Source organism: Dermacentor albipictus, unplaced genomic scaffold (genome assembly GCF_038994185.2).
Source record: "Dermacentor albipictus isolate Rhodes 1998 colony unplaced genomic scaffold, USDA_Dalb.pri_finalv2 scaffold_22, whole genome shotgun sequence".
NCBI lineage: Eukaryota > Metazoa > Arthropoda > Arachnida > Ixodida > Ixodidae > Dermacentor > Dermacentor albipictus.
In genome coordinates this window covers 3942837-3954934 of record NW_027225576.1, presented here as the reverse complement: position 1 = coordinate 3954934, position 12098 = coordinate 3942837, and the positions used below count along the sequence as shown (strand labels likewise).

The following is a 12098-nucleotide window of genomic DNA, read 5'->3' as shown; positions in this document are numbered from 1 at the left end:
CCTTGACCTTTCAATACTATTTCTCGAGTTGCGTCGCACTGTATGTTTATCGGTGTTCTCAGCGTGCCATTTCCCACTGCTCCTTTTTTGTAATCCAGTGCATTAATTCATAACAGAAACATGGCCATATGCCATGCTTTTTTTAAATGTCCTTCTTACCGCTGCCTTTCCACTCCACTGAACTTGCCAGTATCTATAGCATCGACAAGTTCACAGACCAAACCGTCATGACATTAGTCGGGCAGCGGACTCGGGCGAGCGTCTCAGTGCGCGTTTTCAGAACATCGCAGACCGGGCGCCGTAGCAGAAATCTTCCTCGCGTCTGTGCTTGCTGCATACCCGAGTTGTAGCCGATGACTGTTTACCGGTTTTATGTTTCGCGAGCCAAGCTTTACGCAGCTTCTTGTCCTGCGGCTACGTGTGAATAAGGCTGACACCGGCCTCCGTCACGTGCATCCGGCCCTGCGGCACCGAGCAGTAGCCTACCATGTTGCGCGTCTTCAAAGGCAGCCACTACCTATTTTAGTGCTTTCAAGCGTTGTAAAGGAGACACTCGGAGGGGGAAAATTTCGCCACTAAATGAGGACCGCAGCGTACGAGGGAATTTAAACTCGTTTTCAGCTCGCTTCGGCGCGCCCGAAGCAGCCGACGCGGCCGCTATGTCCACGTGATCCCTCCTAGCACGTCACGCCGACGGTGGCGCCAGCTTTTCCAGTGGTAGAGCTCGAGGCCAATACTGAATCTAGAGGACAAGCTACCCATAGGGCCCATGCATTGAAATCGGGAACCGCAAGAGCGCCGCCATGTTGCTACGCGCCGAGGTTGCTAGCTCCTGAGACGCTTGCTAGACTTGGTGACAGTAGTCAGTTGTAATCCGGCAACCGTAGCAGCGTAGTAGCATGGCGTCTCGCTTGTAGTGTCCTGATGTGTGCGTGCAGCCGTGTGTTTGGGCTTTATAAGTTGGTTCTTTATTCTATGTTGCGGGACGGTGTGGGTGTGGTCCATGTTGGCCGTACAGGTGGCAGTTATGCAACCGAGGGATGATCCTGTTGAAGTTTCCGGTGGTATGCGGTTTTCAGCGGTCACGCCTGTTGCAGGAGTGTCACTCAACGAGGTTACGAGCTCGAAGCTGTGGTCAGATTCCTCGTTGGCGTTCCGTAATTCTCTTCACACGGGCGCAGTATGTTGCAAAAGCCGCTTTCGCGATCTACCGTCGAGACGATAGATAGTTTTTTTTTATTATTATAAGTACTGATCCAGCTGTAGGGCACATGTGACCGACAAACGGAAGTCTCAGGAGAGCACCTGAGATTATAATAAAGCAGGCGGCGCAGGAACTCCAGGGCACCCAAGGGACAGTGGGGGGATCAAAGCTCGAAGCAAAACGGTACGTAGGTTGGGGCCGCCGAGGCAGGTGTGTGCCAGGGAGTGTTCGCACGGACAGCTCCCCTGGCACGCGCAGCAGTGCCTCCCAAGGTTGAGATACCCTAAAGGCACCTGCACCCATAGTCTTTCTTTTGCCTCGGTGCAGTGAGCACGATTAACGATAATAATATGGAGGGCATCCGGTGCAGTCGCGAATGCGTCATGGCAAATGTAGCTCGCGTCGCCTGGCGTGTGTAGCAATACCAGTTGGTTGTATGAACTTTATGCATAATACGGGCTTTGTTACGGTATCTTAACGGAACGGGTCTAGAGGACGGTATTGGTACATTTTTTCTTACCGCCTTGATCCTACACCCCCCGCTACAAACACACACACATACCCCCTTTTTTATGTATACATACAATTCCTTGTCATGACAGATCATAGCCTCCTTTATTTTTGAAAAATAGAGGAGGTTATGGACGGATTGACCAGTTCAAGTTGTCAACTTGTCAGTAACTGTCATAGGAATCACTGTAGTAAACACAATTCCACGATCGGATTGTTTACTTTCATTTTTGTTCTAACACTGAGGACTACATAGAACTTTATTTTGTATATGTGAGAGAAGTATGTGGATATCACGAGCTTAAGCCAATGTGCGATACACAGACAAAGCAGCTGCTACAACAAGAACTGCATTGAGGGCCACACAGCACATACGTAATTTGTGCAATATATAGGGGGAAGCTTCAAAATACGCTCTGTTTTTATGACTGCAAAGTATAACATATATTGTATGTGTGCAATAAATCTTAAAAAAGCAATGCATCAATGTCCCATTTGCCTTCGAGTTTATTATCAAGTTCAAGTTTACTGAAGTTTATTATGAGTATATGTACAACAGGAATCTACTGACACGCCCGCAGTCAAGGTGGCTGTTCCAGGTGTGCTGGCTGCATCAGTGTAAGAAAAAGAAATTGGGTGAATGTCGACACCAGTGCCACTGCTTCTTGCCTCTGACCTGCACGTGCCTCCGCGGCATCTTTGTGCACAAGTGTGCTGGCTTGGCGAGGCATAGGAGTCATCCGAGAGAAAGAGTATTGTTTACATGGAGAAGTGGCTGACCACATTCCCTGTCGCTTTCCTTCAAATGTTTCCTTGGCGACTAGGGTGACACACCCGCAGTCAAGGTGGCTGTTCGAGGTGTGCTGGCTGCCTAAACGAAAGTAAAAGCAAGAAATTAGATGGATGTCGATACCAGTCCTATTGCTTCTTGCCTCTTACCTGCATTTGCCTCCACGGCCTCTTGGCTTGCGGAGTCTGTATGAGGGAGCTGCTGTGGCTAGGCGTAGGCATTGTCCAAGCAAAAAGAAAGGGCCATTCAAATGGGCAATTATGGAAATAAATACAGTTGTTATGTCTGCTTCTTGCACTCTTCTTGCCTAAAAGTTTTTAAACATAGTGTCCAGTACACACCAGCACTTTGACTGCTTCTGCTTTTTCCCTGCAGGTGTTGCTGCGAGATCCTTAGTATGGCTGCGTGCAGCATTGTAACACTTGGTGGAGGCATTTGAAGTGGTAGCCAAAAATCTAAAGAATCATCCTTGTCTGCATGAATGCTTTCAATTTCTAAATGCAGTGGTAACTACCACTATTAGTGCAAGGCCCCCCACATCTATGCGGCAAGTGCCATAGCTCGAAACTGAATTTTTCCTTTAGTGTTTCACAAGGCGTCTGATATGTCCAAATTAGATGTGATGTGTTTGTTTTTATTTATCCCAGTGTGGAGAGAGCATCATTAAATTGTTTTTTTTATTTTGGGTGTCTTGTTTTTTTGGTTTATTTCTGAATTTATCAAGCAGCAGTCTCATGATGCTAAAGTGACTTATGTAATGGCAATCAGCTTTTGTTTTGCAGAAAAACAACGCATTTCCTGACCCATTGTTTGACATCCCCTGACTCGCATAATTTTGCAGAGTATTCTACCTATATTGACTTGCTTGACCTCCACTAAAGAGTTTTGCATTTTCAAATACGACTCTTTCGTTAAAATCATTCGACACTTCTCATGATTTCTGTACCTTGGGGTTCTGACTCTGCATTCACCATTTTTGCTTGTTTCTGACTAGAAATGTCTTCGTTCATTTAGAGCTTAAATTTTACCCTTGGAACACACGGAAGGGCTTGCCATTGCAAATCTGCATAAAAGGGAAACATGCTTCATTAAACATTCGCAAAATCCAATTGAAGGTTGATGAATGCAGCTTGCAGTGTGATATGACTGAATGAGCCATAAAAGTAACTCATCTCACTTGGTAAATTAAAACACATATTAGTGTGATGCACAAGATACCTTACACTAACGTGATGGGTTCTCTTGCTTATACAGCAAAATAATCGGTGCGCGAGAAAAAAATTATTTTTGCATACCCCTTGTACACACTGATTTAAGGATCCGCAGGGGCATCTGCGTCAGCAGGCGTTTGGTGTGTTGCGACACCACGTACCTGAGCACACGAGGGTTGGACTCTCCCGCGTGTAGCCGTGCGCCGCTTAGCCCTGTCTGGGGAAAAAGGGATCCTGGCGGTTGAGCCGATGCTGCGTGTTTGGACCTTTAAGGCCCCCCGGCGGAGGCAACACACCTCTTCGGCCTCGGCTTCACATAGACGGCACCTCCAGGCTGACCCACCTGGAGGAAATCGGCAGTCACCTTTTCCTGTCCTTCTCTTCCATCTTCGTCGCTCTCTCTCACTTTCAATCTTTCCTGTCTTCTCTTCGCTTCTTACTTCCAGACTTCCAGGTGGCGAGGGTTAACCTGGTGTAGTTATCCAGTCTTCGTAGCTTTTGGGTTTCGTAGCGTCCCCTTGTTGGGCTCGGTGGTGTGCGGCTGGCATAGCTACCGAAGTGATATTAATTTTGATGGCTCTTTCATCATTCCCCCGACTCCCTGATCGCCCTCTTTCCAAGAGAGGGCGCACCGATGACTCCCTGAAACGTTTTGGCCAGACCAAAGAAATTTACCCAAAGTACCACGTCTTAAGTTGTGGAAACCCTGATAAAACAGCAAGAACCCTATCACCATTTGTTGTCGCAAAGTCTCTGACTGAGAAACTAGGTCCCTGCTACAAGGTCACGAAAATGGCCAGCGGTGATCTGTTGCTCGAAGTTAGTGACAAGAAACAGTACGAGAATCTATCTGGACTTGTTGGAATTAATAGTACCCCGGTCTCAATTGATACGCATCGTTCTTTGAACAGCCACGCGGAGTCGTATCTGAACAAGATCTCCTTTATTTGAGCGAAACCGAGCTGTTTGAAGGCTGGAAGGAACAGCACATGACAAATGTCCAAAGAATAAAGATCAGGCGGGATGACAAAGAGATCCCCACTAAACACCTAATTTTGACATTCTGCACAAGCACTTTACCAGAGCATATTGAAACAGGCTATATGAAAATAAAACTAAGACCCTACATTCCGAACCCGCGCCGCTGCTTTAAGTGCCAGCGATTTGGTCACGGCTCTCAGAGCTGCCGGGGCCGTACCACATGTGCAAAGTGCGCTTCAAACGAACACCCTGCCGATAATTGTACCAAGGCACACCGCTGCGCAAACTGCGAGGGTGAGCACCCTGCATACTCTCGGTCATGTCCTTCTTGGAAGAAGGAAAAGGAAATCATCACATTAAAGATCAAGGAGAACATTTCTTTTCAAGAAGCACGAAAGCGTATTTCTTTTCTCCATACCGCAGGGTATGCTGGTGCGGCGCGTAGGGGGGCAGCACCGCAGTAGACTGGGGCATCAGGCCGGCCCACAAAGAGTGTGGCCACGGCAGTGTCTTCAGCCCCCCAGGCGACAGTAGCGAGCGCTGCTGCACCGTCTCTAAAGGAGGGCCCATCGACCTCTGGGTTGGTGGCCCCCAAGGCTCTTCTTTTCGAGGCAAGGCCTACCCTGAAAACACCCCGCTCTAGTGAGCGGAAGTCCAGCGGCTCCCAGGAGTCGATGGACACAACCACAAACCAGGCGGCGCATACAGCGCCTCGGGAGCGGCGCACATCGGTGACCGCTCCAAGAAAGACAAAACCCGGATCACGGGGCCTGGAAAGGCTCCATAAGCCAACTGGCTCCTCTTGACACACAGCACATAAACAGAAACAATATGGATACACAAATATTGCACTGGAACGTGAGAGTTTTGATCGGCAACCTCGATGATATCAAAGAACTCTTACACAAATACAGTCCAAAGGTGCTGTGTGTTCAGGAGACACATCTTAAATCTACGCAAACAAACTTTCTTCGGCAATACGCTATTTTCCGGAAAGACCGAGATGATGCTGTTGCATCGTCCGGCGGGGTAGCAATAATAGTCGACAGAGGCGTTGCTTGTCGGCAACTGCAACTCTAAAGTCCTCTTCAGGTAGTTGCTATCGAAGCAATTCTATTCAATAAACTAGTTACCATCACGTCTGTATACATCTCCCCAAGTTATCAACTCTGTAACACAACATTTCAAAGCTTTATTGATGAGCTCCGTCACCCTTACATAGTCACCGGTGATCTAAACGCGCATAGCACACTGTGGGGCGACTCACGCTGTGATGCGAGAGGACGGCTTATAGAAAACATCCTATTCACTTCCAGTTCCTGCTTACTCAACAAGAAAAAGCCAGCATTTTACAGCTCTACACATAAAACATTTTCTTCGATAGACGTAAGCATAGCGTCTGGTACAATTGTGTCATATCTCCAGTGGGATGTCATTAATAACCCATATGGCAGTGATCACTTCCCCATCGTCTTAAACCTTAAAAAACAAAGTGAGTGTCCTGCACATGTTCCTTGATGGAAAGTTGATTCAGCCGACTGGACGAAGTTTCGTGAACTAACGCAGCTGCCCTGGAATGATATCTGTGAACTTAGCCTAGACGACGCAGTAGCATACATAACAGCGTTGATTATTGATGCTGCATCAGTATGTATCACCCAAACAAAAGGGTCGCCCTCAAAACGACGTATTCCATGGTGGAATGAGGAGTGTAGGGAAGCCAGGAAAAATCAAAACAAGGCTTGGAATCTCCTCCGTAACTCACCAACCACAGAGAATCTAATTAATTTCAAGGCGATCGAGTCCAAAGGAGAAGAACGCGCCGCCGCGCTAAACGGGATAGTTGGAAAAACTGCATAAGCAGCATCAATTGATATACAGACGAACGAAAAGCCTGGAACAGGGTTAACAAAATAAAAGGCCGCGAAACTCATCCCTTACCTTTATTAAATGCACAAGGAGACACCCTTCAGGATCAGGCAGATTGCCTAAGAGCACATTTCGAGCACATTTCCAGTACATCTCTTTACACAGATGATCTGTTGCAACAAGTCCGCTCCAGGAAGTGACAGAATAATGTATGAGATGATCAGACACTTACACCCTGAAACCCAAAAAACACTACTGTCACTCTTCAATTCCACGTTCTCTGCCGGCTACATTCCTTCTGTCTGGAAAGAAGCAATCGTAATCCCTATTCTCAACAAGGGCAAGGACCCTTCCTCACCCAACAGTTATAGGCCTATAGCTCTGACTAGTTGTCTATGCGAATTATTTGAGATGATTAACCGTCGCCTCATCCATTTTCTTGAAAGCAACAAGATACTCAATCCCTTTCAGTGCGGATTTAGGGAGGGTAGATCCACAACAGATCACCTTGTCCGCATCGAGACAAATATGCGTGATGCCTTTGTCCACAAACAGTTCTTCCTGTCAGTATTTTTAGATATGGAAAAGGCATACGACACAACCTGGCGCTTTGGAATCCTCCATTACCTGTCTGAAATGGGAGTTCGAGGCAACTTGCTGAACGTGATTCAGAGTTACCTCTCCAATAGGACGTTCTGTGTTAGAGTTGGTAACGTTCTGTCTCGTCCATTTACGCAAGAGGCTGGTGTTCCACAAGGTGGTGTGCTGAGCTGCACTCTTTTTATTGTCAAAATGAACTCGATGCAGACTGCCATACCACATACTATGTTTTATTCTGTATATGTGGATGACATCCAGAGAGGTTTCAAATCATGTAACCTAAGTACCTGCGAGCGACAAGTATAGCTTTGCATAAATAAATTATCTAAGTGGGCGGACCAAACGGTTTCAAGCTAAACCTACAAAAAAGTACATGCGTCCTGTTTTCTAAGAGAGCCATACTGGTGGACCCCGCAATAGATCTAAATGGAGAACGGCTCTCTGTGAGCCATGAACACAAATTTTTAGGAATTCTTTTAGACAGTAAGCTGACTTTTTTACCACACCTGAAGTATCTGAAATCAAAGTGTCTCAAGTCTATAAACCTGCTGAAGCTCAAGGCACGTACATCTTGGGGAAGCGACAGGCGGTGCCTTTTAAAGCTGTACAAAAGTCTAATATTAACAGGCCTTGACTACGGAGGAATAGTCTATAATTCTGCCGGACCTAGTGCTCTGAAAATGCTAGATCCTATTCACCACTTAGGTATCCGCCGTGCTACAGGCGCCTTTAGGACTAGCCCTGTGCAAAGCCTCTACGTCGAATCAAACGAATGGTCACTGCACTACCAAAGGACATATTTAACTTTCTCCTACGCCCTAAAAGTTAACTCAGATGTTAAACACCCTTGTCATTCCACTATATGCGACTTGTCCAATGCTAGGCTGTTTAGTAATCGCCCGACCACTAGGCCTCCTCTGTCCCTCTGGTTGGAAGCACTCTCAGAAAAAACAGGGGTCCCTCTTCTACACATTGTCCTAATGGCTCCTACACGGCTTCCACCGCCTTCGGGGTGGCAGACTATCCAATGTGACATCTCTTTCTTAGAAATATCGAAACGCGCCCCGGAGGCATACACATATTCGCATTTTCTGGAACTCAAGGAAAAGTACTCATGTGATGAATTTTACACAGATGCTTCGAAGTCTCCAACTGGTGTTGCTTACGCAGCTCTGGGACCCTCACTTTCAACATCTGGACCACTAAACCCACACACCAGTATCTTTACAGCGGACCATACGCCATTCTTAAGGCCATTCAACACATACGGCTCACAAATATCGCTAAGGCTATTGCCTTCACAGACTCATTAAGTGTCGTGGGAGCCCTAATTAGCTTACGAAAACATAAGAATCCCATTTTGAATGAGCTGTATAGCTTGTGCTCCGCATATATGTGCAACCAAGCGATTATTCTATGCAGGGTATCTGGCCATAAAGGTATAAAAGGCAACGTAGCTGCTGACGAAAACGCTACGTCAGTGAGTTTTAGCGACACAGATCGAAATATCCCCATTCCTTCCACAGACCTAAAGCCCTTTCTGCGCCATAAATTGGGGAATCATTGGCAAGCAGAGTGGGATACACAAACACTGAATAAGTTACACATCATAAAACCAAAACTAAGGAATTGGATAAGTGAGAAAGCAGCACGGTACAAAGAAGTACTTCTTTGCCGATTAAGAATAGGACACACTTAAGTACTCACTCCTACCTCTTGACTGGCGGGGATTGTCCTATTTGTAGGAGGTGCGGCGATAGCTTGACAGTGCTCCATGTTCTTAGCCAATGCCCTGCAATAGAAACAGAGAGGAAAAAGTATTTCCCTTCTGCATATCGGGAAAATATACCACTTCACCCTGCATTTTTTCTTAGTCATGAACCGCTTTTTAAACTGCAAATAGTCTTAGATTTCTTAGCCGAAACCGACGTTCTGAAAATAATTTGGCCAGGAAATTTTAACTCGTGATTACCAGCCCTTGTATTCGAGGGCCGTCTTGATAATCTAGTGTAACTGTTGTTTCGTTTTCGTATCTTTTTTTATCGAAACACAACTGCCATCGTCCACGTCCATAACTAATTAGTGTCAATATTTTAATAGCTATATATTTACGTCATTTACAGCGAAAGTTTTTAGGCCCTTATACAGCCATGTCACACCTACCATAATAAATTCACTGTCCACGCCATTCAGAATAAATCCTTTAAATTACCATTTGTCATGGCGCTCTTTGGCCATAACTGGCCCTTGCGCCATTAAAAACCACATATCATCATCATCACTGATTTAAGGAAAATGAGCTGGAGCTGTCCACATGATCTACCTATTTTACCTGCGAGTATGGTCAACAAAGATGTGTCCCAGCTGCTTAGCGGTATTTGAGATTATGTCAGTATTGCATATGTGCCTGTTGCCTAAAATATTTGAATTTTGAAAATGCTCGCAGGGATCTGATGTGCATATCTGCAGTTTATGGATACATCTAAAAGACTCAGCATCAAGTGCAAGTGAACGGTCCCACAGGCCCGGAGTCGATCATGCAAATAGATTCGCTGCACAAATTTGTGACCAGAAAAGATATTGCACATGAAATGGCATGCAAGGAAGTGTTGAAAATATTCCACAGTTAATAGAACGCCTACGCTATTAATATGTGGGTTGATGCACTCGTTATGCAAAACGGATGTGAGGCGTGCAGACAGGACACAAGAGTAGAGTATATACAAGCAAACAACACGAGCGCCACCCACTTCTCTACTTTTGTGTCCTGTCTGCATGCCTCACCTCTATTTTGCATAATGAATCCTTACCAACTAGCTAAGCATTCTGTCGTTTAAGTCTCGATGCACTCGATTTCGTCCGCATTAGGCACTCGCCTCTTGATTACTTGTAGGCACAGATCGAAATACTCGGCATCAGGCTGTTTTTCTGCTGTGGCCCTTGTAGAAGCATGATTGTTCGAAGTGCAACAATTAAACAGATTCTTTGAGTTGCTTGTGGCTTCGCCAGTACAATTCCAGTGCGCTGGTCCGCCTGTCCAGCAATTTCCTACTGAAGGGAAACCTGCAAATTAAAACACCGCTCCGCATGTAGAAAAATGCTCTACTGTGACGCTTCTCAAACGATTGTGATGCACCACAAGAGCTGCCTACTCGCGTGATATTCTCAACAAGGAGATACATTCCTTTACTTACATTTGAAGGTATATATGCCAGAGCACTTCGGGGCTTCGGTGGCACATAAGGCACGAGTGCACCATAGCGTCCGATGTCGACGCGCGATCGCATGTCAAATCTAAACTGTACGAAACTACTACGCATCCAAAAAACAGATTCGAAACCGAAATTCGCGTCATCCTTTATTGCATGAATGCGTACATCGTGGTTTACATAAGTCACGGACTTAGCGATCGCTTTCTGTTAACTTAATATTAAAGCACCACCTTCATAAAGCCATCAGGTATGCGTTTTTAGATGACAAAGCATAAGGTGACCTGTACTTGTTTTCAGCCCTTCCAATAGTAATTGCACTGGCCACATTGACCAGTAGCAACAGGGCGGCGCCCTAGCGGTTCCCACTTTTCCGGCCCACACTCTACACTCTTTTGCACCCTTTGGGGTGTATATTTGTCCCACAACAATAATCGTCATCTGCCTTGCTTGCGTTTCCTTTCCTGAAAACTCGGCGCTCGCTACTTTTCTGTCGAGAATGCTGCGTCACACTGATAAGGCGCATGCCGTTCGTGACTGGAGAGTACCGGGCTCGCAGCGTTAAAGAAAGGAAACGCGGGCAGCACGGATGACGATTATTATTGTGGGACAAGATACGCCCCAAAGAGTGTAAATTTTTCTAAGAGTGTAAGAACAGTTTACACCCCTTGGCTTGCCCCTTCTGCCACACAACAATAATCGTCATCTGCCTTGATGCGTTTCCTTTCTTTATCGCTGCAAGCCCGGAACTTTCCAGTGACGAACGGCACGCGCGTTATCAGAAGAGGCACTCCAAAGGGTGTAAACTGTTCTATGCTGATAACGCGCGTGCCGTTCGTTATTGGAAAGTTCCGGGCTCGCAGCGATAAAGAAAGGAAACGCATCAAGGCAGATGACGATTATTTTTGTGTGGCAGAAGGGGCAAGCCAAAGGGTGTAAACTGTTCTTACACTCTTAAAAGGGTTGCACCCTTTGGGGTGTATATTTGTCCCACAACAATAATCGTCATCCGCCTTGCTTGCGTTTCCTTTCTTGAAACTCGGCGCTCGCTACTTTCCTGTCGAGAATGCTGCGTCACACTGATAACGCGCATGCCATTCGTGACTGGGAAGTACCGGGCTCGCAGCATTAAAGAAAGGAAACGCGGGCAAGACAGATGACGATTATTGTTGTGGGACAAGATACGCCCCAAAGGGTGTAAATTTTTCTAAGTGTGTAGAGTGCAGCTTTTCCTCTAGAGTTGTTCTACTAACTCTATGGCGCTGGCATCGAGGCACCCTAGACAGCAAGGGGAATGTAGAGCCATCTGTAGGCGGCCAGACTAAGCAGACACGATGATAGGCAAGCGGCTGTGTACTGCCGCCCATGCCAGGTGGATGTGCAACCGGCGGGGCCTGCAACGTAGCGTCTGCTGCTAGCAAACCGCACTCGGTACGCTAGCACATTGGAAACGTGGAATGACCAACATATGCCCGCAAGTTAATAGGCACACCCAGCGCATTTTAATGCGTTAGCATTCTTTGGCGAGTACCGCAGCAAGATCTGTCCGCCACGTGGCGAAAAGGGTAATGCCTTATATCTGCCCAAAATACGTAATAGGCGACGTTACATTTAATCATTATAATAGTGTAAATGTAGATAGTTGGTAGCTTTATAAGCGATGAGGAACAATTGAAAAAAAAACTATTAGAGAGAATAACAATAGCGACACATAGGGTCCAGAG

General features: G+C 46.4%; 1 protein-coding gene across 1 annotated transcript in view; it reads right to left on the bottom strand.

The window, feature by feature from the left end:
* Positions 1-2295: 2295 nt before the first annotated feature.
* Positions 2296-12098, bottom strand: part of LOC135915728 (uncharacterized) — a 28015-nt gene continuing 18212 nt past the window's right edge. Inside the window, exons 2-3 of the mRNA XM_070529521.1 lie at positions 5115-5434; positions 2296-2322 (exon numbers count right to left, since the gene is read on the bottom strand). Coding sequence (XP_070385622.1) covers positions 2296-2322; positions 5115-5434 — 347 coding nt within the window. The remainder of the gene's footprint in view (positions 2323-5114; positions 5435-12098) is intronic.